The following is a 27,046-nucleotide window of genomic DNA, read 5'->3' as shown; positions in this document are numbered from 1 at the left end:
GGTCACAGCCATAGCCGCCCTCTGCCCTGTCTCATAGTCCGGTCACAGCCATAGCCGCCCTCTGCCCTGTCTGATAGTCCGGTCACAGCCATAGCCGCCCTCTGCCCTGTCTGATAGTCCGGTCACAGCCATAGCCGCCCTCTGCCCTGTCTGATAGTCCGGTCACAGCCATAGCCGCCCTGTCTGATAGTCCGGTCACAGCCATAGCCGCCCTGTCTGATAGTCCGGTCACAGCCATAGCCGCCCTCTGCCCTGTCTGATAGTCCGGTCACAGTCGCTGTATCGGGTGACGCCCCTCTTCAGGACTAAGGTCCTCATACACATTAGATGCCAGTGGCTGCACACATGGACTCCTGTCTGCTTCCCTTGCATTATGCTAAATGGTCATGTGATGCAAGGGAAGCAGATCTCCACTGTGACCAGTAATCGTCTTGATGGCACTGCAGTCTAACGTTTTCATAGAAAAAACCCAAGACAAGCAGCGGAGGCCGGGAAGCGAATGAGCCGGGACCCAGCCCCTAGGGATTACCAACGTGAATCTGCCTAGTCTGATAGGTCATGGGAATGAGTGCACAACCCCTTTTAACTGCGTGGGCTGTAACCTAGAAAACCCCATGCTCCTAGTCCTAAGCATCCCAGCTATATTATATGCATTTTAAATTTGGCTACTAAAAATTTCATTTGGCTCCTAAATTTTTCAGGTTAGGAGCCAATGGCTCCTTGATATTTTTTTTTGTCTGGAGCCCTGCTTAGGTGCACTATTGCACTCCACGGGGTACAGGACTCGCCATATGCGCTAGTTCTCGCTGTGGGCATTCGCCCCCCTTCTTAGGTGGGGTATCCTCCCTACCACTGATCAGTACTTGCCGTATGCTCACACCTTCCTTAGGTAGCTAATTTCTCTACCATTGAATACGGTTCCGACTGTCGCGCTATCCTTCCATAGGCGGAGTGTTGCACATCACCGTGCTTCTGTCTCATTTCCCCCTTCCGCTAGTGATCCACTAGCGGGGAGTAACTAAACATCTTCTGCGGCACTACGTGCCTTCGCTTATTTCCAAGAGGGCGTGGCTACAGTTGGTTCTCGCAGGTGACCGACACTCTTACCCTAGTGTTATATTGGTGCCTATTCATCGTTGCATCCTTCTTTTGGTGCTGGTTTCGCGCCTGATTATAGCATCCTCTGTCTTCCCAGGGGGTTCCTAGCATCACTTGTGGGTCTTACAGACACAACCCCCCCCCCCCCCCCCCCCCCCCCCCCATCTCCATGGGCCTCCGTTGCTCCAGTCGGTCCTGATATTGCCCGCGTCAATACGTAATACATACTCCGTTGCACTTACCTAGTGAGTACGTTCCAGCGGGTCGACTCTTTTCACTGACTCCGTATTCTCTATCCACCACTCCCCCTTCTCTGGGGAAGTGGTTATGCTGGCGACTCTGGTTTAGCTCCTACAGCTTGTTTTCCTCCATAGGTGCAGCTTTTCGCTAATGTTAGAGTTCATGGTCGCTGCAGTGGGACATCCCCCCTCTGGTAGGGGTCCTACCCTGGAGCTAGCTTGGCAGTTGTGCCTGTTCAGTGCCCTTCCAGGTAGAATTTTTAAGGTTAGCTCCACGTAACTGGGGCAGTGTGGCACGTGGTTTCTACGGATAGTATCGGGCCTCTCCCTCAGTTTTTGCGCTGCCGGGGCAAGCGCTGGCTACCACTGTGGTAGCGGTATTACTTTTCCCTACATGCTTGGGTTCTTACTGTGCGGCCCTTCGCTAGGCGGTGGACTCTTTAGCACCGGATCGGTGGCTTCTACGGGTGTTCCCTCCTCTGCTGGGATATGGGGCTAGCATTGCAGTGTGACTTCCCTTGCCTGGCTTCCTTATCAGGCAGAGTTATTTTTTTTGCACGGCCACTTGATCTTTGGCTACTTCTGTATAGCGTCGGTCTCTTACAGGGTATGGGCTTAGACCTAGCCTATTGCTTCTCCTGTCTTTTCCCCCTCTGGCTCATGGTTCATATTCACCCCGTATGCCTTGGTAGTTCCTACGTTGCTACCTTCCCTCACCTGCGTTGCATGGGGTATTCGTTTGGTGGCTTTCCATTCCAGACACAATCCGGTCCCAACTGGTGGGCTGTGACGCCCTCCACATTCTTCCTCCTACAGGGACTCTTCCATTGGTCCGGGTGTGCTAACGGTATCTACACAAAGGCTTCCCGCCTTCTCTCCAGAGCCAGAGTTCCGGAAGCATCCGCCATGGAGGTCCTGATTCTCCTTGGCGGGAGTTTCTTCCCCCTCCTTCTCAGGGTTCTACGGAAGATCCGGATGGAGGACATTCAGACATATCCTAGTCGCTCCGAAACTGGCTCGTCGCGCATGGTACGCCGACCTCGTTCTCTTGGAGACGTCCCTTGGTCACTGCCACTCAGAGACGTCCTTCTTTCAAGGGGTTCAGTCTTACATGACCTTTTCAATGACGGCGTGGCTATTGAGACCGCCGTTCTAACCTGGAGAGGGTTTTTCGGCCGATATCTTCCGCGCTATGATTCAGGACAGGAAGTCTGCATCGCCAGGATCTATTATGGGACCTGGAGGTCCTTCTGAGGCTTCTCTGAAGCCGAGACGTCCCCCTCACTTTGGGTTTTTCGCTCTCCTTTCTTCTTTTAAGGGTTGGACCTTTGTTTAGCCCTTGTTTCCTTGATGGGTCAGGTGTTGGCGCTTCCGTCTTGGGCAGCCTTCCAGGTTCCCTGGTGCCCGTGGGAATCTTCTTTCAAGGAGCGGCACATATGGTTCCTCTGTATCGTCCTTACAGCCTTGGGATCTGAATATGGTTTTCTCAGCATTCCTCCTTCTCCCGAAGGTGGTCTCTGACTTCCATATCACGGTCCCTTCCTTCGCACCCTACGGAAGCGAGTTACATTATGGAAGTTGTCAGTGCTCTACTCATTATTAGCAGCCTCCAGTCCCTCTCTGCGTACGGATCCCCTTTTTCTCTCAGGAGGGTCCTCGCTGGGGATTGGCGGCCTCCAAAGGGCGATTGCACGTTGGATTCGGTCTGCAAGTGCTGCAGCTTACCGCGCTCGGAGCAGGGTTCCACCCTTAGGTGTCACGGCTCACTCCCCCAAAGCGGTGGGCGCTTCTTGGGCTAGGAGGAATCGCGCTTTGGCTGCACAGTAATGTAAGGTGGCTCCGGTCCTCCTTGCACATGTTCGCAAGAAGTTACCAGGTGCATACTTATGCATCGATGGTCGCTGCGTGAGCCGCGTGGTCTTTGCAGGCGACACTTAGTTGCCTGCACGGGCGCTTGCTCCATGGGTCTGTGGTTTTCCCTCCCTGTGGACTGCTCTCGGACGTCCCATGGTCTCTGTGTCCCCCAATAAATATGGGCGAGGAAACGAGATTTTGTAAAAATTACCAGTAAAATCTTTCTCGCTCTTCATTGGGGGGGGGGGGGGGACACACACACACAGCACCCACCACCCACCCAGTATTGTTGTTCGGCCCCAGTTGTGGCTGTTGCTGGTTAGAACCTGGTTCGGTTCTTGGCATTGTTGCTGTTCCACATTGTTTCGTTGGTTTACTTCTCCTACTGCTTCTCACAAACTGAAGCTCTCTCTCCAGGCTGTTGGGGCTATATATGCCAGGGGAGGAGCTAACAGCTTTATCTAGTGTCAACGCCTCCTAGAGGACATAGCTATACCCATGGTCTCTGTGTCCCCCAATGAAGAGCGAGAAAGAGATTTTACTGGTAAGTTTTACAAAATCTCGTTTTATAGCACCAACCTATTGACAGCGCTGTACACATTGCCATCACTCACATTCTTCCCTGTCCCATTGGGGTTCACAGTGTAAATCCTATCAGTATGTTTTTAGAGTTTGGGAAGAAACTGGACTACCTGGAGGTGCAAACACGGGAAGAACACAAATCCATGCAGATGTTACTATCCTAATATATTCGACAGTTTGTCACCTTACCCTTTAACACAACCATTTATTTATTTGTATTTTCTTAATTCTAAACAGAATCTGATGAGACACAACCACAGCAGGATGATTTGTCTACATTGCCTGAAATGCCAAGTACAAGGTAAACATGTAATATGTGTGATTGTAAGAGTGACTTTTTACAAATTTGTAGAATCATGTCTGAAGGAGACACTGCTAGCAAAGGTTTATCTTCTGGTAGACTAAAGGTTGGCATTTTGAAATCAGACATTGCCCAATCCTTGTCCCAGTAAAGGCAGAAATTCCTGATGTCCAAATGAAACAAAATGCCTTTTTAGTGTAAAATATTGCTCTGGCGTGTAAGAATATTGCCAGGATAGGTCCACAAAATTCTAAGTGACCCTTTATCGACAAGGGAAATTATCTGCTGTCTTTCTGCATTGCCCTGCAAGCTGCTGCTTTCTTTTCTCAAATGGAAAATACAGCTAAATTTAAAAAAATGGAAACCTGTAGCACAGAGGTTGTCTGCCTGCCATGGGCACAAGGCTGTCCTGCAGTTGGGTGACAGTCTGGGTCAGTTTATATCCGTGATATTAAGCAATTTCATATTTTTATTTTACATTTTAACTGTTTAGGAGAACAAAGCTTTCAAAAAGGAGCCGATTGGTTGACAGTGATGATGAGGCTGATGAGCAAGAGAGAAAGGAAGGTTTGTATCTAATCCTGGTCACAATATAACCTTTTCTCATTAATGTAATTCGACGACACAGCACCATGGGTATAGGCCCTGCCACCAGGAGGCAGACACTAGAAAAAAATAAATAAAAAAGTGCCCTACTGAGCCACAGACACTACACTAATCATTTTAACTTTTACTTTAGTGTCATTAAGAAGACGACATGACCTGTTTGCTCAGGTCTGCTGCTTTTTTATTTTTTTTCTTGTGTTCGTGCCTACAGAAGTTATTTCCTGGCAGCAGGGGTATCCCAATCATAAAAAAGAAAATGAGTGGGAACTTATAAATGGATTCACATAGACTCGATATATAGCACCGCTAAAATTAGTTTATTAAATGGATGTGTGTATCAAAGATAACTAGAAATATAAAAACGAGATTTTTGTATAACTTACCAGTAAAATCTCTTTCTCGCTCTTCCTTGGGGGACACAGGAAACCTTGGGTATAGCTCATCTCCATAGGAGGCGTGACACTAAGTGAAAGACTGTTAAGCCCCTCCTCCAGCAGCTATACCCTCAGCCTGGAGCGAGCGACTACCAGTTATGTGCCCAAGTAGTTAAAACAAAGGCAAGGATCAACCAAATTAACACCAACAAGTCAAAACTCCCGTCAGGGCAACCAAAACAATGGGTGGGTGCTGTGTCCCCCAAGGAAGAGTGAGAAAGAGATTTTACTGGTAAGTTATACAAAAATCTCGTTTTCTCGCCCAATTCCTTGGGGGACACAGGAAACCTTGGGACGTTCAAAAGCAGTCCACAAATAGGGAGGGACCACAACCCAAGATGAATTAAAGCACCATAGGCATTAAGGCACTGCCGCCTGCAAGACCAGGCGGCCCAAAGCAGCATCCGCCGATGCATAAGTGTTCACCTTGTAGAACTTGGTGAAAGTGTGCAAAGAAGACCAGGTGGCCGCCTTACACAATTGTTCAGCCGAAGCTCGATTTCGCTGAGCCCAGGAAGCCCCGACCGCTCTGGTAGAATGAGCGGTAACACCAAAGGGCGGTTCCCTGCCCTTAGCACGGTAAGCCTCAGCAATAGCCATCTTGATGAAGCGGGCAATAACCACTTTAGATGCCGCCAGCCCCCTGCGCGGACCCTCCGGAACCACAAATAGAGAATCTGAGCGCCGAAAGGGTCTAGTTACATCCAAGTAGATCCTCAGAGCCCTAACAACATCCAGACGGTGAAGATCCCGTTCCCGAGGATGAGACGGGGACGGGCACAGAGAAGGAAGGACAATATCTTCATTCAGGTGAAAAGCGGACACCACCTTCGGAAGGAAATCCGGAACCGGGCGGAGAACCACCTTGTCCTGGTGAAAAACCAAGAGGGGTTCTACGCAAGAAAGTGCCGCCAATTCAGACACGCCGAAGAGACGTGATGGCAACGAGGAAAAAAACTTTGCAAGACAACAAGCGAAGGGAAACCCTGCGCAGAGGCTCGAAAGGAGAAGATTGGAGAGCCGTCAGCACAACATTAAGATCCCAAGATGGAACGGGAGCGCGATACGGGGGAGCATAGTGAGCAACCCCCTGAAGAAAAGTCTTAACTGGACCGAGCGGAGCCAGAGGTCGCTGAAAAAGGATCGAAAGCGCTGAAATCTGACCCTTAAGTGTACTGAGACCCAAACCCAAGTCCAGACCAGACTGCAAGAAGGATAAAATCGTGGGGAGAGAAAACCGAAGGGGATGAACATCTAAGGTCTCGCAGAAATTCAAATAGGCCCGCCAGGTTCGGTAATAAATCCTGGACGATGCCGGTTTACGCGCACGAATCATGGTACGGACCACGTCAGCAGAAAACCCCCGCCGCGTTAGGACCGCGGTTTCAATAGCCACGCCGCTAAACGTAGCGACCCTAAATGCTGGTGGAAGATCGGCCCTTGAGAGAGGAGGTCTTCTCTTAGAGGCAGAGGCAAGGGGGCGTCTGCCAGGAGCAACATAAGGTCGGCGTACCAAGGACGACGAGGCCAATCCGGGGCTTTTAGGATCGCAGGCGTGGCCTCCGCCGCGATCTTCCGAAGGACTCGTGGAAGAAGAGGCAGGGGCGGAAAAACGTAGAGGAGAGAGAACTCCGTCCAGGGAAGGACGAGCGCGTCCGCGCCGTAAGCGTCCGGATCCTTGGTTCTGGCCATGAAGGTGGGAAGCTTGTGGTTGAATCTGGAGGCCATGAGATCCACGTCCGGACGACCCCAACGGAGGCAAAGAGACTCTAAGACGTCGGGGTGCAGAGACCACTCGCCCGGGTCGATCGTCGTCCGGCTGAGGAAATCCGCCGCCCAATTGTCCACCCCCGGGATGTAAATGGCCGAAATGGCTGGAACATGAACTTCCGCCCAGCGAAGGATTAGAGACACCTCCCTCATCGCCGCCGCGCTGTGAGTGCCCCCCTGATGATTTATGTATGCCACAGCCGTGGCATTGTCCGATTGGACACGAACAGGGTGACCCTGAAGCAGCGAAGTCCAATGCCGGAGTGAGAGGAGAACCGCCCTCAGCTCCAGAACGTTGATCGGCAACCCCGCAGACTGGCATCGGTGGTAATCACCAACCAAGTTATCGGTAGGAAGGACTTCCCTTGGAGAGGGGTCCGTAACCACCAGAGCAGAGAGGAGCGAACCTGGGGGGGAAGGGGAAAGTGCTGATCCAGACTTTCCTGGGACTTGTCCCATGCGGACAGAATGGCAGTCTGAAAGGTGCGGGAGTGATACTGCGCGTAGGGGATTGCTTCGAAACAGGACACCATCTGTCCCAAGACCCGCATGCTGAACCGGAAGGAAGGATGGCGGTGGTTCAGAAGGCTCCGAACCGACCGATGAAGGAGCTGGCGCTTCTCTGACGGAAGCCGAACCTCCGCTGCATCTGTATCCAGCAGCATCCCCAGAAAGATCAGTTGCCTGGATGGAACAAGAGCGGATTTGGGAAGATTGATAATCCAACCGAACCGGCGTAAGGTTTGTAGCGAGAGGTCCACACTGGCAGATGTCAGTGACAGAGAGGGTGCCTTGATAAGGAGATCGTCCAAATATGGAAGAAGAAAAACTCCCCTGGAACGAAGTAAGGCGAGGACAGGGGCTAGGACCTTTGTGAAAACGCGAGGGGCCGTCGCCATCCCAAAGGGGAGGGCAATGAACTGGTAGTGGTCGGACCCCACTGCAAAGCGCAGAAAACACTGATGACACCGAGCGATTGGAATATGAAGGTAGGCGTCCTGGATGTCGATAGAGGCCAGGAACTCCCCTTTTTCCAGAGAGGCCACCACCGACCTGAGAGACTCCATCCGGAACCGCTGAAGACGAAGAAAACGGTTTAACCGTTTTAGATCCAGAATGGGACGAACCGAGCCTTCTTTTTTGGGGACCACAAAAAGGTTCGAATAGAACCCTTTGAATCTTTCCTCCATAGGAACCGGAGCGATGACCCCTTTGTCCAGAAGGGTACGAGTGGCAGTAAAGAAATCGGCCGCCCCTTGGGGATCCCGGGGAACCCGGGAGCGAAAGAACCGAACTGGGGGGAGGGACGCAAACTCGAGTTTGTACCCGGAAGACACCACCTCGAGAGCCCAGGCGTCGGAGACGTGCGCCTGCCAGAAGTCCCTGAACAGGAGGAGACGTCCCCCCACCCGGGTGGGTGGGGGCGCACCTTCAGGTAGGGTTCTGTTTGGTCCCGGGAGGGCGAGCAGGCTGTGACTTGCGCCAGGAGGGCTGGGTCCGAAAAAAAGGTTTCTTACGTCTGTCTTGGACAGGGTTAGAGGATGGACCTGAAGCGGTGCGAGGTGTGGGAGCCCTGCGGGAAGACCTGAAGCGAGAAAAGGTGGGACGGCCTCGAGTGGTGCTCCTAGTCCTGGATTGGGGAAGATGTGTACTCTTCCCTCCCGTGGCTTCAGAGATGATTTCATCCAAGCGGGTCCCGAACAATCGAGAACCAGTGAAGGGAAGGCCAGTAAGAGACCGCTTTGACGTGGCGTCCGCCGTCCAAACCTTTAACCAAAGCTCCCTTCTAGCCGAAACGGCCAGGGCAGACGAACGGGCTATGAGAACCCCCGCATCCAGGGATGCCTCACAGACAAATTTTCCGGCTTGAACGATAAGTTGGGCCAGAGCCCGGAGGTCCTGAATAGGGACGTCGGATTCAAGCTCCTGATCCAGCTGAGACGCCCACTCTGAAACCGCTTTTCCAGCCCAAGCGGAGGCAAAGACCGGCCTGAGGGCGGAACCGGAGGCTGCAAAGATACCCTTTGTAATGGCCTCTATCCGGCGATCTTCAGTGGATTGTAAGGAAGAACCATCTGCAACGGGAATAGCCGTGCTTTTGGACAAACGGGCCACAGGGTGGTCGACTTTAGGTGGTGACGCCCAGTTTGTAATGCAATCCGCCGGGAATGGATAACAGATATCCAACTTCTTAGGCGGGGTAAAACGGGCATCAGGACGGGCCCAGGCCTTAGAAACCACCGACGAGAAGTCAGCGTGGAGGGGAAAAACCGCAGACGCCTGTTTTGGGCGAAAAAAGGAAACACTGTTTTTTTCAGAATTAGGAGGGTCATCGTGAATCTTAAAGGTATCACGGATATTGTTAATAAGATGGCCCACGGCAGAAGCCAGCTTTGAAGGCAAGGCCGAGTCCATATCCCAATCAGAATCGGCTAGTTCCCCTTCAGAGGGCATATCCTGTAATGAGGAAGGACCCGACTGAGGGCGCACCCTTGGGGGTGATACCGAAGCATCCGAGGATGATAGGTGCTCCGCCCCCTAGACCGCTTCTGGGGTTGACTGGCTCTGGAGGTGTCGCCTGGAGAGAGAGACTCAGACGGGACAGCTAAGGTAGCGGACCCGGAGGGCCCAGCAGGGGAATTATCCGGCTGCGGTAAGGGCAATGCATCTGCAAGGCGGCCCACAACATTAGTGAGACTGACCACAGCCTGGGAAAGGGATCTAGCCCAGTCAGGGGGATCCAAGAGGCCAGGGGGTGACACAGCAGATGGCGGACCCTGTAATGGGGCTTTGCAAGCCGAGCAATGCGGGTCAGGCTGCCCTTGAGGAAGGGGCGCCTTACATGCGGTGCAGGTATGATACCAAGGACCAGCAGGCACTGAGGGGTCAGACATGTTGGCTGGAAGTAATATACAAAACGTCCAGGCCAGAGGGCTGCAGTGCTAGAAGGGGTCAACAGTCCTACCAGGTCACAGTGGGAGCAGACGGCACAGCAGCGGCAACAGCAGAGGTAACAAGGTAGATCCTCAGAGCCCTGAGGTAATCCGTCCTGAGAGCAGGCAGGCACGAAGAGGAGGCGGGGCTAGTGAGGAGCGGGAAGAAGAGACGTCCGCCCCTTGACTGAAGCCTAACATGTACAGTGGAAGCGGAACGAAGCTCCGCCCACCGATGAAACTTTTCGCGCGCGATTCAAAAATATTACATGCCGCCGAAAAACCCACAGAATATTGTCCCCCGTTCACCTCCATATAAGCGGAGGCGAACGCACACCGGTGGCCGGACAAGAGCGTGCGCTTGTCAGAATGTCAGCCGGCAGTTGAACACAGCCGCAGTACACGTGCGCCTGCCTATCCAGCAGCTGATAACAAAAGGCGGCCCCACGGCCGCCGCACCTGAGGTAAACTGCGCTGTAACCCTCCCCCTCGAGCATCGGTCCGCTCTGCCCCACACACAAAGGAGCCGCAGGACTCACAGCTAAGAGAGCTGTATATTGTAATCGACATGAAGGTCAGGCAGAGGGGACAGCAGGATCAGGCCCTAACGGGGGGGGGGAGGGAGGGGGGGTAAGGAACGGCTGCACAGCCACCTCACCATTCGACGTTTTCACCCTCTGTCCATCCAGCAGGGACGCCCCTTCAGCCACTGGCACCGAAGTGGCAGGGAGCTGGAGAGGGGCTTGCAGGTGGGCGACCCTTGTGCTGGCAGGATGCAGGGGAGCTGGGCTGCCCTGGTCCTCCTTTTCTTCTGTGGGGGAGGCAGCAGTGCGGATAACCGGCACTGGCGCAGCTCAACCCCGGGAAAACTGAGAGGTCTATTGCGACTCTGTCCCTGTTGAAAAAAAGCAAAAAAATTTAAAAATAAAATAAAAAAATAAATCTTTAGCAAAGACAGCTCTGCAGTGCAGAGAGTGTCTTGCCTCCTTGACACTAAGCAAAAAACTGGTAGTCGCTCGCTCCAGGCTGAGGGTATAGCTGCTGGAGGAGGGGCTTAACAGTCTTTCACTTAGTGTCACGCCTCCTATGGAGATGAGCTATACCCAAGGTTTCCTGTGTCCCCCAAGGAATTGGGCGAGAAATATATGTATATATAAAATGTCCGTACAGATATCTTCAGGTAAAATAGGAAAAATATAGGAAATATATCAAGAGCAAAGCAATAATTGTAGCACTGCGATTATTCAATAAAATTATGGGTATCAACTCATAGGCTTGTAGGATAGCTACTCCAGGCAGAGTTCATTCCGATCTCAGGCAAAATAAAGGTGAATGAATCATCAATGTGATTTGATTAACAAATAACTTGATACCAAAGTAGTGTAAGAAAAAATATATATCAAATTCAAACTGTGACCTATAGGTAAATAAATAAATATCGTCCAAATCTGTGTAAATCAAAAAAATACAAAATATATATAAAAGTGAAAAGATCCAGAGTATTGCAGAGGAGATACAAGGAGTGCAACAGAAATAGAGGTTGTATACTCTAAAGTGCAGACGTGCTCACGGAAAAAATAAAAATCTATTGATCAAAGTGACGATATAGATATGCTGCCAGTTGTATGAAGGAACTCCGCAATAGTGATACCAAAGTCACTTCTCTGAGGCATGTAGCTTATAGTTCTCTGGGAAATATAGCTTATAGTTACTACTTCATGTTCATATACAATGTTACAATCTGGGACTTGAATTTACAGTATGGTCAAAAAAAGGGTTCCGTAATAAACAGTGCAGTTTGCCGAGGGTTAGTCCAGTACTCGCATGTATGAAGGTGAAATCCTATTTGTGGCGTCCCACATGGGGTGAGTATAGGGTAAGCTTACCTCTGACTTTTGTCTGTTGTAAATAGAAGGCTTCAATAATACCTCATTGCCGCAGATGCAGTCTGTTATGACTGGTAGACAGAACTCTGCTGTAAATCGTAGTTCTTTAGTTGTCCCAGAATCAGCTTGTGGTAAGGCTCCCTGTATGTCTTTGGCGTCCCTCATGTCTCCGGCGGTGCCTGTACATGTGATTGAGCTCCGCTAGCTTCCTGCTACTTCCTGTAGCACGCCAATTGCTGCCGTGATGTCTGGGCTTATTTAGGTGAAAGCGCTTTCTTTAACATCAGCTAGGAGAGCGATGTTAGATATCCAGTTGCCAGTTATTATAATGCCAGATTTAGATATATCTTGTCCTATACGCCAAACGCGTTTCGAAGACTCTACTGTCTTCTTCCTCAGTGGCTCAATGAGAGCGATTGGCGTGCTACAGAAAGTAGCAGGAAGCTAGCGGAGCTCAATCACCTGTACAGGCACCGCCGGAGACATGAGGGACGCTACCAGTCATAACAGACTGCATCTGCGGCAATGAGGTATTATTGAAGCCTTCTATTTACAACAGACAAAAGTCAGAGGTAAGCTTACCCTATACTCACCCCATGTGGGACGCCACAAATAGTATTTCACCTTCATACATGTGAGTACTGGACTAGCCTTCGGCAAACTGCACTGTTTATTACGGAACCCTTTTTTTTTTTACCATACTGTAAATTCAAGTCCCAGATTGTAACATTGTATATGAACATGAAGTAGTAACTATAAGCTATATTCCCCAGAGAACTTTTTTTGACCATACTGTGAATTCAAGTCCCAGATTGTAACATTGTATATGAACATGAAGTAGTAACTATAAGCTATATTCCCCAGAGAACTATAAGCTACATGCCTCAGAGAAGTGACTTTGGTATCACTATTGCGGAGTTCCTTCATACAACTGGCAGCATATCTATATCGTCACTTTGATCAATAGATTTTTATTTTTTCCGTGAGCACGTCTGCACTTTAGAGTATACAACCTCTATTTCTGTTGCACTCCTTGTATCTCCTCTGCAATACTCTGGATCTTTTCACTTTTTTATATATATTTTGTATTTTTTTGATTTACACAGATTTGGACGATATTTATTTATTTACCTATAGGTCACAGTTTGAATTTGATATATATTTTTTCTTACACTATTTTGGTATCAAGTAATTTGTTCATCACATCACATTGATGATTCATTCACCTTTTTTTGCCTGAGATCGGAATGAACTCTGCCTGGATCTTAGAACTTGCATCCCAGTAGCTATCCTACAAGCCTATGAGTTGATACCCATTTTTTATTGAATAATCGCAGTGCTACTATTGCTTTGCTCTTGATATATTTCCTATATTTTTCCTATTTTACCTGAAGATATCTGTACGGACATTTTATATATACATATATTTTATATTTCTAGTTACCTTTGATACACACATCCATTTAATAAACTAATTTTAGCGGTGCTATATAAGAGTGCCCACTCATTTTCTTTTTTGCTATTAGACGTTGGTGAACAGAGTGCAGCATCAGTTTGGAGCACCTTGCCATCACCAACCAGAGGGAGAGCCACCCTATACCCCTTTTTTGTATCCCAATCATAGGCTGCCACCTTAGTTGATCTACTTGCAGACGCTCAGTTATACAGTGGGTAGCCCAATCCTCCTATACTGCCTCGGCAGCCTGAATGCCGCTGACCCCACACTGTGCAAGCTTACACGAGGGGTGACCCTGCAGCACCTGAAAACACCGCCCAGGTAAGTATGGACCCCCAGGTCTCTTTTGTCCATGTCAGGGTTCTCTTTCCTGGGGTCCTTCACCATATTCTCAGTTACCGTTTGTCCCCTTCTGTGTCCTCACCTCCCTGACTGCTACAATTCTGCTTTACTTCAGGCCCTACTCCACTGCTCTGTTCTACTATTTTGTGAGCGGTAGCATTAAGCCCTTAAGAGACCGACCTTTCACTGGATTCAGCACAGGGTTGTGCCCTGTTGACTCCTTCCGTCCCCACTGGACTTACATTTTTATTTATTTTTTCCCTTAGGTCTCCCCCATTTCTGCTTTACCACAAGAGCACTATTTTTTATTTTATTTTTTTATTTTTTATTTTTTTAGGTCTTTGTCACACATTACATAGTTTTTACTTTAGTCCCTGAATTTTGTTGGCAGTAGGTCACAATTGGCCGCGTGTTGCTTCTTGGGCACTTCTGTTGGCACGATTGTTCCCATTGGCAGTCGGGAGGGTGATCCTTTGTGTACAATGAGCATCCAGCATGGGCTCGCTCATGCTCTGCTGCCATTCTTCATCAGCTCAGTTCTTCCTAAATTAGCTTCCTGCTGCAGTAGCATCTTCTTTCTTGGTCCAGAAAGTTAGCCCTGAAAGCAAATTTTTTCTTTTCTTTTCTTTTCTTTTTTTCTTCCATACTCCAATATCCTTGATCTTCACGTCCTCTTCCAGGGAAGACCTTTGCAGGCAGCAGCACTTCATTCTGGAGTGACCTTTATTTGCAGTAACTCTCCTTGTCCCATTCACTTTTGCTTGAAAGCCCTGGGCACAATGATCTCTTCATATGAAGCGGTCCTGTATGCTCATTTCCTTACACGTTCTCTTAATCTGTTAATTCTCTCCCACTGAAACAAGTCTCCATTCTGTCTGGATCAGCCAATTTTTCCTCCCCTCCAGGTCTGTCGGGTCCTTCTCTGGTAGCCCTCCTCTCCTTCATTCTCCCTGGGCAAATCTTTTTTGCACTTTTGCCGTCAGTTGATCACCACCAATACAATCCTTAATGGCTGACAAGGACTCTTTGGCAATCTCACATCCAGAGGATATGGTACAAGAAGAGTGTTTTCTCTGGATCAGTCACCTAGAGCTCAGGGTCATCTTAATGGTACTCTCTTACTGGGTATCTTTTTCTTTGGGGTCTCCTGGTCAGGTTCCAGATGGGCAACTCCTTCTTGGTGACCTATCTAAACTTCCATAGGGACACCAAGGGCAGGACAGCAATGTGGGAATCCTCCCAATCTCTTCTGTGGGCAGAGTAACACGTTCCCACTTTTCTTGTCATCCACAAGGATACGTTGGTCCTTCACCCTGTCTTGTCTTTTCTCCCCAAGCTGTTTTCCTCCTTTTATATCTGTGAAGACATTATCCTCCCGTCTTTCTGCCCAAGTCCCTCTCACCTTAGGAAGCATTCAATTCACTACCTTTATGTCAGGGCAGTGGAGTCAGTAGGACTTCCTATTTGTCATTCCGAAAGGCAAGCTTAGGGCTTGGTGACCTCCAAATCTTCCATTTCCAGGAACCATTGTAGTTTTGTGTTACTGCACAATCCACCCGATCAGTTAGGGCTTCCTGGGCGATTCGGCATCAGACATCCTTCCCTCTCTAAGGTTTGCAAAGCTGTTTCCTGGACTTCTATTCATAACATGAAGTTCTGCAGCGGCTGTGTACTAAGCAGTTCTGCATAGCTGTTCTCTTTCCCCCCTCAGGGATATTTATACTTACTGTAAAATCCCTTTCTCATTGTATGCATTGAGGGACACAGATCATGCCCACTCTTCTTTATCCTGTCCTGCTCCCGAGATGTTATTCCTGCGATCAGTACAACTGATTAGCCTAGTGTCTGTGGAGAGGGTGAAGCTTACCTGGACTTATTCATATTGTTAACCTCCTAGTGGCAGCACCTATTCCCATATTTCTGTGTACTCCAATTAATCCAACAACAATGGGATTTTATTGTAAGGACAGACATCGAACTTTTACTTCCCTTTGGCATTATTAAAAGTCAGTGTACTTTCTGGGTATGTTACTTTTGCTGTTTAATTGGTTTCTAAACTTTGGGCAAATGTTGCATAAATCAGTAGTACAGTTGAATATACAAACTTTCTAATATATCTTATCAGTAAAAATTCTTCCAACTCCAAAACTAACATTCTCTGCAAAATACATCTGGAGGGACTAGGTGAACACTCCATTCACTGAGGGATCAGATTAATTGCTGCCCGGAGAAGGAATGAGCTAATAAAGGAGGATAAAATATATTACAAAGTCTTATATTCACCTGGACTACTGCTTTATGCAATTTGCTAAAAGCTATATTTGATATAATTTATTTCTAAATTGTCATAATATGAAACCGCAGCTAAAAAAATTAAAAATAAATGTCTTGAAGGTAAGACGTATGTGAAATGAGGATTTCCTTACCAGATCCAGTGTCATATAACTTGCATACTCTACTGTGTTTTTGGCTCATAATTTGGTTTCATATTTTAGATGTTCTAGAAACTGAGGAGCAGAATCCTGATATTTCTTCAGACATTAGTAGTGAAAGGTAACTTTCTTTATCCCTATATTTTGTTATTAAAATTAAACCTGTCAACATTTTACAAAAAAAAATAATTTTAAGGTAATATTATTAAAGAGGACCTGTCACCACTTCTGACATGTCTGTTTTAATAGCTTCCTGCATTCCCCGCATACTAACAATTCTGGAGCATCTATTCTTATGGCTCTATGTTCTGCCATTCCTCTATTATTTCTACTAGAAGTTATGAATAATTGCTAGCAGAGTGCAGTAAGGGGAGGTAACAAATTGGGGGGGGTGTACCTGCACAGTCTGAAAACGGCAGCACTGATTGGATAGAGTGAATCTGTGCAGGCACACACCCCCAACTGGTTACTTCCCCTCTGTACCCTTACTGAAAGCTAATAGCAATTCATTCATAGCTTCTAGTAGAAAATGGCACAACATACAGACCTAAGAATAGATGTTCCAGAATTGTTATTACATTGGGAATGCATGAAGCTATTAAAACAGGCATATCAGGAGCGGTGAAAAGTCCTCTTTAACTCTTAGAGACCTTATACAAGTCTTTCTTACTGTCCTAAGGTAAAGTTCTCTTGACAGCTGCACTACTAAAAGTCCCATTCAGCCATCCCCAAAAGTCTGTCTGTGGTGTTTTAATTAGGAGCATCTACAAGGTGCTTTTACAATAGGTGCATGCACCCCTGGACCGCTTCAGAGATCCTTATCAGTCAGTGGCTTTAAAAGCATATGACGTCACTAGCATTGATTGTGTTAAAGACATGAACATGGACAAGAGCATTACATTGTTAGAAAGTATCCAGTTGGTGCAAAAATCTGAAAACCACTTTTTTATTCCCTGTATAGACCAAAAGTAGCCACGAAAAGAAGTCGATTCACAGACAGTGATGATGATGAGCCACAAAGGAGTGACCAAGGTTTGTAGTCAGAATTTAAAGACTGTATGTTAAACCCTTTTTTTTAAATGCAGATGTTACACCACTTTATCTTTGCTGTAAACCAGACCTGTAGAATCCATCTTAAAGAGGGTTCTCCAAGATTTGGATATTCTTGGGCTATCCTCAGGATAGGCTATCAACATAAGATTGATGGGACTTTTGGGGACACCCACCGAGCAGTTGTTTGAAGAGGCCATGGTACTCCATGAACGCCTAGGCCACTTGACATTAAGTTAATCAGGCATATGGCTTAGGCACAGCTCAGTCTCATTCAAGTGAATGGGCCTGAGCTGCAACACCAAGCACAACCGCTATCCAATGGATGGCTCTGTGCTTGGTAAGTTGAGGAGATCACTGCTTTGTCAAACAGCTGATCGGCTGGGGTCCCAGGAGTCAGGCCCCCACTAATCTCATTGATGACCTATCCTAAGGATAGGCCATCCATATCAAAATCCCAGAGAGCCTCTTTAAAGAAAACCTATCGCCACAGAATAATTTCTTTGTATGTAGTGCAATCTTCAGGCACATGTTACAAAGCAGAAAGAACTGAGCAGATTGATATGTAGTTTTGTGCGAAAATATTCAGCAAAAATTTTACATTTTTAGAACATTTAAGGCTCAGCTATAACTTGCTGATAACAGCTAAATAGACCATCTTGAGCTCAGAAAGTGTATAAAATTGCAAGTTTTATTAAATCTTTTCCATAAAACGATATACCGTATTTTCCACCCTATAAGACGCACCGGCCCATAAGACGCACCTAGGTTTTTGAGGAGGAAAATAAGAAAAAAAATATTTTGAACCAAAAGGTGTGCTTTTGGTGGGTTTTGAACTAATTGTGGTCTGTTATGGGGGATCTGTGGATGGCGCACTGTTATGGGGGATCTGTGGATGGCGCACTGTTATGGGGGATCTGTGGGTGACACACTTATGGGGGATCTGTGGATGGCGCACTGTTATGGGGGATCTGTGGATGGCGCACTGTTATGGGGGGATCTGTGGATGGCGCACTGTTATGGGGGATCTGTGGATGGCGCACTGTTATGGGGGATCTGTGGATGGCGCACTGTTATGGGGGATCTGTGGATGGCGCACTGTTATGGGGGATCTGTGGGGGACGCACTGTTATGGGGGATCTGTGGGGGACGCACTGTTATGGGGGATCTGTGGGGGACGCACTGTTATGGGGAATCTGTGGGGGACGCACTGTTATGGGGATCTGTGGGGGACGCACTGCTATGGGGGATCTGTGGGTGGCTCTTATTGGGGTCTCTGGATGGCACTGTTATGGGGATCTGTGTATGACATATATAGCATCTTATGATATGTGACATCCACAGATCCCCTCCATAAGTGTCCCTGTAGTGAATGACCCTCAATACAGGGGGTGGGGGTCGCATCTGCTTTTATAATGACAGCAGGGCCCGTGCAGTGACTGTATTCTACTACACGAGCCCCGCTCACTGTATAATCGTATCTCTAATAGTTAATTGTTATGTATATAATCGCATAATCAGCGCCTGTATACTTACAACTACAAGCGCTCGGTAGGTAGCAGAGAGGAGGCAGGTCGGGAGGACGGGCACTGGCAGCGTGAGTCACTACGTCACGCGCCTGCGCCGCCTGCTTCATTCATAAAGTGGGCGGTGCAGGCGCGTGACGTAGTGACTCACGCTGCCAGCGCCCGGCCTCCCACCTCTCTGCTACCTACCGAGCGCTTGTAGTTGTAAGTATACAGGCGCTGATTATGCGATTATATACATAACAATTAACTATTAGAGATACGATTATACAGTGAGCGGGGCCCGTGTAGTAGAATACAGTCACTGCACGGGCCCCGCTGTCATTATAAAAGTAGATGCCGGCCCCCAGCCCCTCCTCCCTCACAGCTGATACACCCGCTGCGCGGCATCGTGTGTCTTATAGGGCTAAAAATACGGTACCGTATTTTTTTTTTAACTAGAAGACGCACCTTATTTGGAGTAGGAAAATAAATAAGAAAAAAGCCCTGCAAATCGAGGACTTGCTGCTTTCTGCACTGCTTATTCCAGCCCGCGCTGCACTGTGACCTGACGTCACACAGCGTCAGGTCATTGTGTGCGCCTATGTGCACTACGTCCTGATGCTTACGTGCTCACAACACAGTGCAGAGTGGGACCCGGAAGACTAGGGAGGGCGAGTACAACCAGTGCAGCGCTGCCCTCACCTCCCTGTGCCTCACGCATGCTGATAACTGCTTCCATACTATTATAGACCGAAGAATATGGTATCAATCTGCTCAGCTCCTCCTGCTCTATAACATGTTGTCTGCAGATTGCACTAACTTTAATTGGTGACTTCCTCTTTAACTTATTTGATTGCTTAAAGTTTCTTAAACTTCTACTACTCTGGTGTCACCAGCCAATCCATATTTTCCCTCAGCAGTGAACATGTACTACAGGTAACGCCAAATGTCACTGTGCGGTGCCTTTATTGCCCTCTACAGCACCTATTAAATGCCACCATGCGGTACACAGAATTCTCCAGAGTAACAATATATCAAAATATCTCCCCAGCAGCACTAGATACCACAAGGCAACACAGATTACCTTCATAGCAGTGTCAGGTACCACAGTACAGCACAAAATATCTCCCCATCAGTATCAGATACCACAATGCAACACATAATATCTCCAAAGGACAAAATACCTTCCTATCAGTGCCAGAAACCACAGTAAAATACAAAATACCTCCCCAGCAGCACCAAATACAACATTGCAGCACATAATACACAACTGAGACAAGTGTCCACGTGTACAATTGTGGGGGTTGGGATGAATCTTACATATACAATGGATATAAAAAGTCTACACACCCCTTTTAAAATGTCAGGTTTTTGTGATGTAATTTTTTTTTTTACAAAGATAAATCATTTCAGAACTTTTTCCACCTTTTAATGTGACCTATAAACTGTACAACTCAATAGAAAAACAAACTGAAATCTTTTAGGTAGAGGGAAGAAAAAAATATAAAAATAATATGGTTGCATAAGTGTGCACACCCTTAACCCCTTAGGGACCGGGCTCATTTTCACCTTAAGGACCAGGCCATTTTTTGAAAATCTGACCAGTGTCACTTAATCATTTTTATTTATAAAAAGAAATACCAAATTTGCCCAAAATTTAGAAAAATTAGCAAATTTCCACGTTTCAATTTCTCTACTTCTATAATACATAGTAATACCTACAAAAATAGTTATTACTTTACATTCCCCATATGTCTACTTCATGTTAGGATCATTTTGGGAATGACATTTTATTTTTGGGGGACGTTACAAGGCTTAGAGGTTTAGAAGCATATCTTTATATTTCTGACATTTTCAAAAACCAACTTTTTAAGGACCAGTTCAGGTCTATAGTCAGTTTGTGAGGCTTACATAATAGAAACCACCCAAAAATGACCCCATTCTAGAAACTACACCCCTCAAGGTATTCATTTTATTTATTTATTTATTTTATAAATCTTTATTAGATTTTTTTCAGCCGATTACAAAAGTTGTTCAATATTCAATTATTACCTTTATGTACAATTAATAAAATTTTTACAATCATTGAAAAAAAATTATTCAATATTCAATTATTTCATTTATATCCCAACCCCCCTCCCTTGCGCGCCGCATGCTCCAAAAAAAAAAAAGTTTTTTCCCCTCCCGCTCTCCTTCCTCCTCATCGTCTCCAATCTCCCTGCCACCACATCCCATGATCTCCACTCTCCCAAAATCCGCTTAGTTTTTATTTAACCATTTCTGCCATAATCTGGCAAATCTATATTTTTCCTTTTTACCTCCCAGATGAAATTCCTCTCTAGCGAGCGAGACTCTGGTGGAGCTCTCCCATTCTTTAACCGTGGGGGCACCACTCTCCCCCCCCCCCCCCCCCCAGTGATCAATAATACATTTCCTGGCCTCCCCTCAAGGTATTCAAATCAGATTTTACAAACTTTGTTAACCCTTTAGGTGTTCCACAAGAATTAATGGAAATAGAGATACAATTTCAAAATCTCACTTTTTGGGCAGATTTTCCATTTTAATAATTTTTTTCCAGTTACAAAGCAAGGGTGAACAGCCAAACAAAGCTCAAAATTTATGGCCCTGATTCTGTAGTTTACAGAAACACCCCATATATGGTCGTAAACTGCTGTACGGGCACACGGCAGGGGCGCAGAAGGAAAGGAATGCCATACGGTTTTTGGAAGGCAGATTTTTCTGGACAGTTTTTTTGACACCATGTCCCATTTGAAGACCCCCTGATGCACCCCTAGAGTAGAAACTCCAAAAAAGTGACCCCATTTTAGAAACTACGGGATAGGGTGGCAGTTTTGTTGGTGCTAGTTTAGGGTACATATGATTTTTGGTTGCTCTATATTACACTTTTTGTGAGGCAAGGTAACAAATAGCTGTTTCGGCACCGTTTTAATTTTTTTATTTACAACATTCATCTGTCAGGTTAGATCATGTAGTATTTTTATAGAGCAGATTGTCACGGACGCGGCGATACCCAATATGTGTACAATTTTTTTTAATTTATGTCATAAAGTTTTACACAATGATTTCATTTTTGAAACAAAAAAAAAAATCCTGTTTTAGTGTCTCCATAGTCTGAGAGCCATAGTTTTTGGGTGATTATCTTGGGTAGGGTATGATTTTTGCGGGATGATATGACTGGCACTATTTTGGGGTGCGTATGACTTTTTGATTGCTTGCTATTACACTTTTTGTGATGTGAGGTGACAAAAAATGGCTTTTTTTTATTTTTTACGGTGTTCATCTGAGGGGTTAGGTCATGTGATATTTTTATAGAGCAGGTTATTATGGACGCGACGATACGTAATATGTATACTTTTTTTTATTTACTTAAGTTTTATACAATAACAGCTTTTTTAAAATCAAAAAAATTATGTTTTAGTGTCTCTATTCTGAACCATAGTTTTTTTTATTTAATTTTTTTTGGGCGATTGTCTTAGGTAGGGGCTCATTTTTTGCGGATGAGGTGACAGATTGGTACTATTTTGGTGGGCATACACCTTTTTGATAGCTTGCTGTTGTACTTTTTGTGATCTAAGGTAACAAAAAAAAAAATGGTTTATTTAGCAGTTTTTATTTTTTTTACGGTGTTCATCTGAGGGCTTAGGTCATGTGATATGTTTATAATTTTTTTTTTTTGGGGGGGGGGGCAACGGCGGCGACTTTATTTTTCCCACTTTTTTTTTTTTCCACTTTTTTTTTTGGTACCACTTTGGGACTTCAACTTTTGGGTGTCTAATCCACTTTACAATGCATTCCAATACTTCTGTATTTGAATGCATTGGCTGTATGAGTAATACGTATGTATTACTCATACAGCTTCCGGCCTGTGAGATCCAGGGGGCTGGATCTCACAGGCTCGTCACCGGAAGGCAGCGCCGGTGCCTAAGTAGGCACCTTGTTCCGATCACCGCCCGCCGGGCGGCAGTGATCGGAACTACACATGACGTACCGCTACGTCATGTGTCCTTAAGTACCGGGACATCATGCCGTACCGGTACGTCATATATGTCCGGAACAGGTTAAACTAATACTTTGTTGAAGCACCTTCTGATTTTATTACAGCACTGTCTTTTTGGGTATGAGTCTATCAGCATGGCACATTTTGACTTGGCAAGATTTGCCCACTCTTTGCAAAAACACTCCAAATCTGTCAGATTGCGAGAGCATCTCCTGTGCACAGCCCTCTTCAGATCAACCCCACAGATTTTCAATCGGATTCAGGACTGGGCTCTGGCTGTAGTTCCTCTTCATGTTCATCTTTCTAGCAGAAGCCTGAAGGTTTTGTGCCAATATTGACTGGTATTTGGAACTGTTCATAATTCTTTCTAGCTTAACTAAGGCCCCAGTTCCAGCTGAAGAAAAACCGCCCCAAAGCATGATGCTGGCACCACCATGCTTCACTGTGGGTATGGTGTTGTTTTTGCTCCAAACATATCTTTTGAAATTATGGCCAAAAAGTTTAACCTTGGTTTCATCAGACCATAACACCTTTTCCCACATGCTTTTGGGAGACTTGATGTGTTTTTGCAAAATGTAGCCTGGCTTGGATGTTTTTCCTTGTAAGAAAAGGCTTTCGTCTTGCCACTCTACCCCATAGCCCAGACATATAAAGAAAACGGGAGATTGTTGTCAAATGTACCACACAGCCAGTACTTGCCAGATATTCCTGCAGCTCCTTTAATGTTGCTGTAGGCCTCTTGGTAGCTTCCCAGACCAGTTTTCTTCTCGTCTTTTCATAAATTTTGGAGGGACGTCCAGTTCTTGGCAATGTCACTGTTGTGCCATATTTTCTCCACTTGATGATGACTGTCTTCACTGTGTTCCATGGTATATCTAATGCCTTGGAAATTCTTTTGCACCCTTCTCCTGACTGATACCTTTTAACAATGAGATCCCTCTGATGCTTTGAAAGCTCTCTGTGGACCATGGCTTTTGCTGTGGGATGCGACTAAGAAAATTTCAGGAAAGACCAACTAGAGCAGCTGAACTTTATTTGGGGTTAATCAGCAGCACTTTAAATGATGGCAGGTGTATGCTGACTCCTATTTAACATGATTTTGAATGTTATTGCTTAATTCAGAACTCCGCTACATCACCAGTTTTAAGATGGTGTGCACACTTATGCAACCACATTATTTTAGTTTTGTTTGGTTTTCTTCCCTCCACCTAAAAGATTTCAGTTTGTTCTTCAATTGAGTGGTACAATTTATAGGTCACATTAAAGGTGGAAAAAAGTTCTGAAATGATTTATCTTTGTCTCATTAAATTTTTTTTTACAGCACAGAAACCTGACATTTTAACAGGGGTGTGTAGACTTTTTATATCCACTGTATATGGCTGCCGTCAAGGAGAAGAGCTTTTTCTCTTTTTGTGTTGTGTATCGATCACCATTGAAACAGAAAGTTTCTTCTGATATGTTGACCAGTATGGTCTCCTCTTAGTTGGTACAGTAGTGTTCAAAAAATTAGCAGTGAGTTTTTAAAAAATGAAAATAAATCTCAAGATCATTATAGTAACTTTTATTTTCATAAATGCAAATGCACTGGAAATGCTACACATTCAATTCCCAAACAAATCAGTAACATAACTTATCCAGTGTGTTTATTCTTTACAAAATGTAAAGAAAAAGGAATATTGGGCTAGATCTATATACATCTATCTATAGACGCGCAGACGCGTCTGAAAAAGTATTTATATCCCTTGGACTTTTCCTCATTTTTTCACGTTACAAGATTACATTTTTAATAAATAAAAATCTGAAAAGAATTGCATGCATACCCCAAATAAAATGGTGTGACCAATTCCCTTCAGAAGTCAACTAATTAGTAAATAGAGTTCACCTGTATATAATTTATTCTCAGTATAACTACAGCTGTTCTGTGGAGACCTCAGAGTGAGAGAGAACATTAGTGATCAAACAGCATCATGAAAACCAAGGAACACACCAGACAGGTCAAGGATAAAGTTGTGGCAAAGTGTAATGAGTTAGGTTATAAAAAAAAATAATATATCCCAAGTTTGAACATCTCCAGGAGCAATCTATCATCTGAGAATGGAAGGAGTATGGCATAGATGTCAACCTACCAAGATGTGGCTGTCCACCTAAACTGACAGCCTAGGCAAGGTGAGCGCTAATTTGAGAAGCAGACAAAGAGGACCATGGTCACTCTGGAGATGCTGCAGAGATCCACAGCTCAGGTGGGAGAATCTGTCCACAGGATTAGGGTCGGCGTCAGCACCTGGCATACCCAGGCAAGTGCCGGGGCCCACTGTTCTTTAGGGGGCCCACTCGTTTCCTCACTACAAAATTGCTGGCGGTCACAGTCCCTTTAAACATCACCCGGCCTTGACATACTGCCCTTGCGCTGCCTGTTCATGATGTCACTGTGCAGGATGTCTAGGCGGGTGGAGCGTCTGCGCGTGAGTACAGCCTGTACTGCTGGGGTGGGGATCAGCAGTAATTTACAAAGCACAGATTACATGCGGAAGACGGATCACAGCAGGGGAGTAGGCGGAGCTTATGAGCAGAAGACAGCAAAGCAGCCGAAGAAGCCAGGAGTTGTATTATGATCAGATGACCAGTCACATGAGGGGGCGGGGCTTATCAGTGTGTGGCGCGGAACTGGGCTGTGAGGGAAGGAAGTGGTGATTAACTGGTTTCAGACAGACTTGTAGTTCTCTCCTTGCTGAGCCTTATATTTCTCTGCCCTTGTACTTCTTTTCAGTACTGTCCTCTGGTAATCAATAATGACAGCCTGGACATGCTGAGCCTTGTAGTTCTCTGCTATACTATCCACCAGTACTGTCCTCTGGTAATCAGTAAGGTCAGCCTGGACATGCGGAACCTTGTAGTTCTCTGCTATAGCTATAGTATCTACCAGTACTGTCCTCTTGTAACCAATAGTGACAGGCTGGACATGCTAAGCTTTGTTGTTCTTTGCTGTTATGCTCCCTCCCAGTATTGTCCTCTCGTAATCCATAATGATAGGCTGGACATGCTGAGACTTGTAGTTCTCTGCCATACTTTCTACCAGTACTGTCCTCTGGTAATTGGTAATGACAGGCGCGAGCTGTGTGCAGGTACTAAAGTAATCCTATTCTGCTGCACACTGCCTGTGCAAATCTGTGGCTGCTGGACTGCTGATAGTAGTCTGCAGCCTGCCCTGCTGTGTCCCAAATTAAAATATCATCATATTTATTGTTTTTGGGCATTAAGAGCACAGGGGCAAGCAGCAGCATTGTGCCATTGGCATTCATATTGATATTTATTTTCATATTCAATGTCTGTCTGTTTATCTTTAGAGGGTGTACAGTAAAAATTGAATACTGTGAGTAGACCTAAGGGATTAAAACACTGGGTAGATAAAAAAAATAGGGGCATAATGATTGATTCACATACATCCACTCTGTAGCGTGTTCTGTCTATTGTATTTGGCAACATCTATAATACTTGCAATTTCATTGCCGCGTGTGTTGTACAAAATGCCACAAGAGGACCCACTGAGGCTTTATCGCCCAAGGGCTCACATGAACCTGGAGTCGGTCTGCACAGGATCACTATTAGTCGTGTACTCCACAAATCTGGCCTTTATGGAGAAGTGGCAAGAAGAAAGCCATTTTTGAAAGCAGGAAGTCCTGTTTGCAGTTTGTCACAAGCCACGTAGGGGACAAAGCAAACATGCGGAAGGTGCTCTGGTGAAATGAGACCAAAGTTGAACTTTTTGACATAAATGCAAAACTATGTGTGTGGTGGGAAATTAACACTGCAAGTTACCCTGAACACACCATCCCGATTGTGAAACGTGGTAGTGGCAGCATCGTGCTATGAGGATGCTTTTCTTCAGCAGGGACAGGGAAGCTAGTCAGAGTTGATGGGAAGATGGATGGAGCGGAGGTTCACCTTCCAGCAGGACAATGACTTACAGACAGAGCTGTAAACCATTTCATACAGCCAGAGCTACAATGGAATGGTTTAGATCAAAGCATATACGTGTGTTAGAATCGCCTAGTCAAAGTCTAGATGTAAATCCTATTGAGAATCTGTGGCCTGACTTCAGATGCTCTCCATCCAATCTGTCTAAGCTTGAACTACACTGCTCAAAAAAATAAAGGGAACACAAAAATAACACATCCTAGATCTGAATTAATTAAATATTCTTCTGAAATACTTTGTTCTTTACATAGTTGAATGTGCTGACAACAAAATCACACAAAAATAAAAAATGGAAATCAAATTTTCAACCCATGGAGGTCTGGATTTGGAGTCACCCTCAAAATTAAAGTGGAAAAACACACTACAGGCTGATCCAACTTTGATGTAATGTCCTTAAAACAAGTCAAAATGCTCAGTAGTGTGTGTGGCCTTCACGTGCCTGTATGACCTCCCTACAACGCCTGTGCATGCTCCTGATGAGGTGGCGGATGGTCTCCTGAGGGATCTCCTCCCAGACCTGGACTAAAGCATCTGCCAACTCCTGGACAGTCTGTGGTGCAAC

At 46.0% G+C, this 27,046-nt stretch overlaps 1 protein-coding gene across 1 annotated transcript in view; it reads left to right on the top strand.

The window, feature by feature from the left end:
* TIMELESS (timeless circadian regulator) overlaps window positions 1-27,046 on the top strand; it is a 156,503-nt gene that overhangs the window by 126,408 nt on the left and 3,049 nt on the right. The window contains exons 28-31 of the mRNA XM_040425614.1: window positions 4,006-4,074; window positions 4,568-4,641; window positions 15,997-16,054; window positions 16,895-16,965. Of these exons, the coding sequence (XP_040281548.1) occupies window positions 4,006-4,074; window positions 4,568-4,641; window positions 15,997-16,054; window positions 16,895-16,965 (272 nt within the window). The remainder of the gene's footprint in view (window positions 1-4,005; window positions 4,075-4,567; window positions 4,642-15,996; window positions 16,055-16,894; window positions 16,966-27,046) is intronic.

Source organism: Bufo bufo, chromosome 3 (assembly GCF_905171765.1).
Source record: "Bufo bufo chromosome 3, aBufBuf1.1, whole genome shotgun sequence".
In the NCBI taxonomy this organism is placed as follows: Eukaryota; Metazoa; Chordata; class Amphibia; order Anura; family Bufonidae; genus Bufo; species Bufo bufo.
The sequence above is the reverse complement of the archived record's forward strand: the minus strand, read 5'-3'. Positions and strand labels throughout refer to the sequence as shown.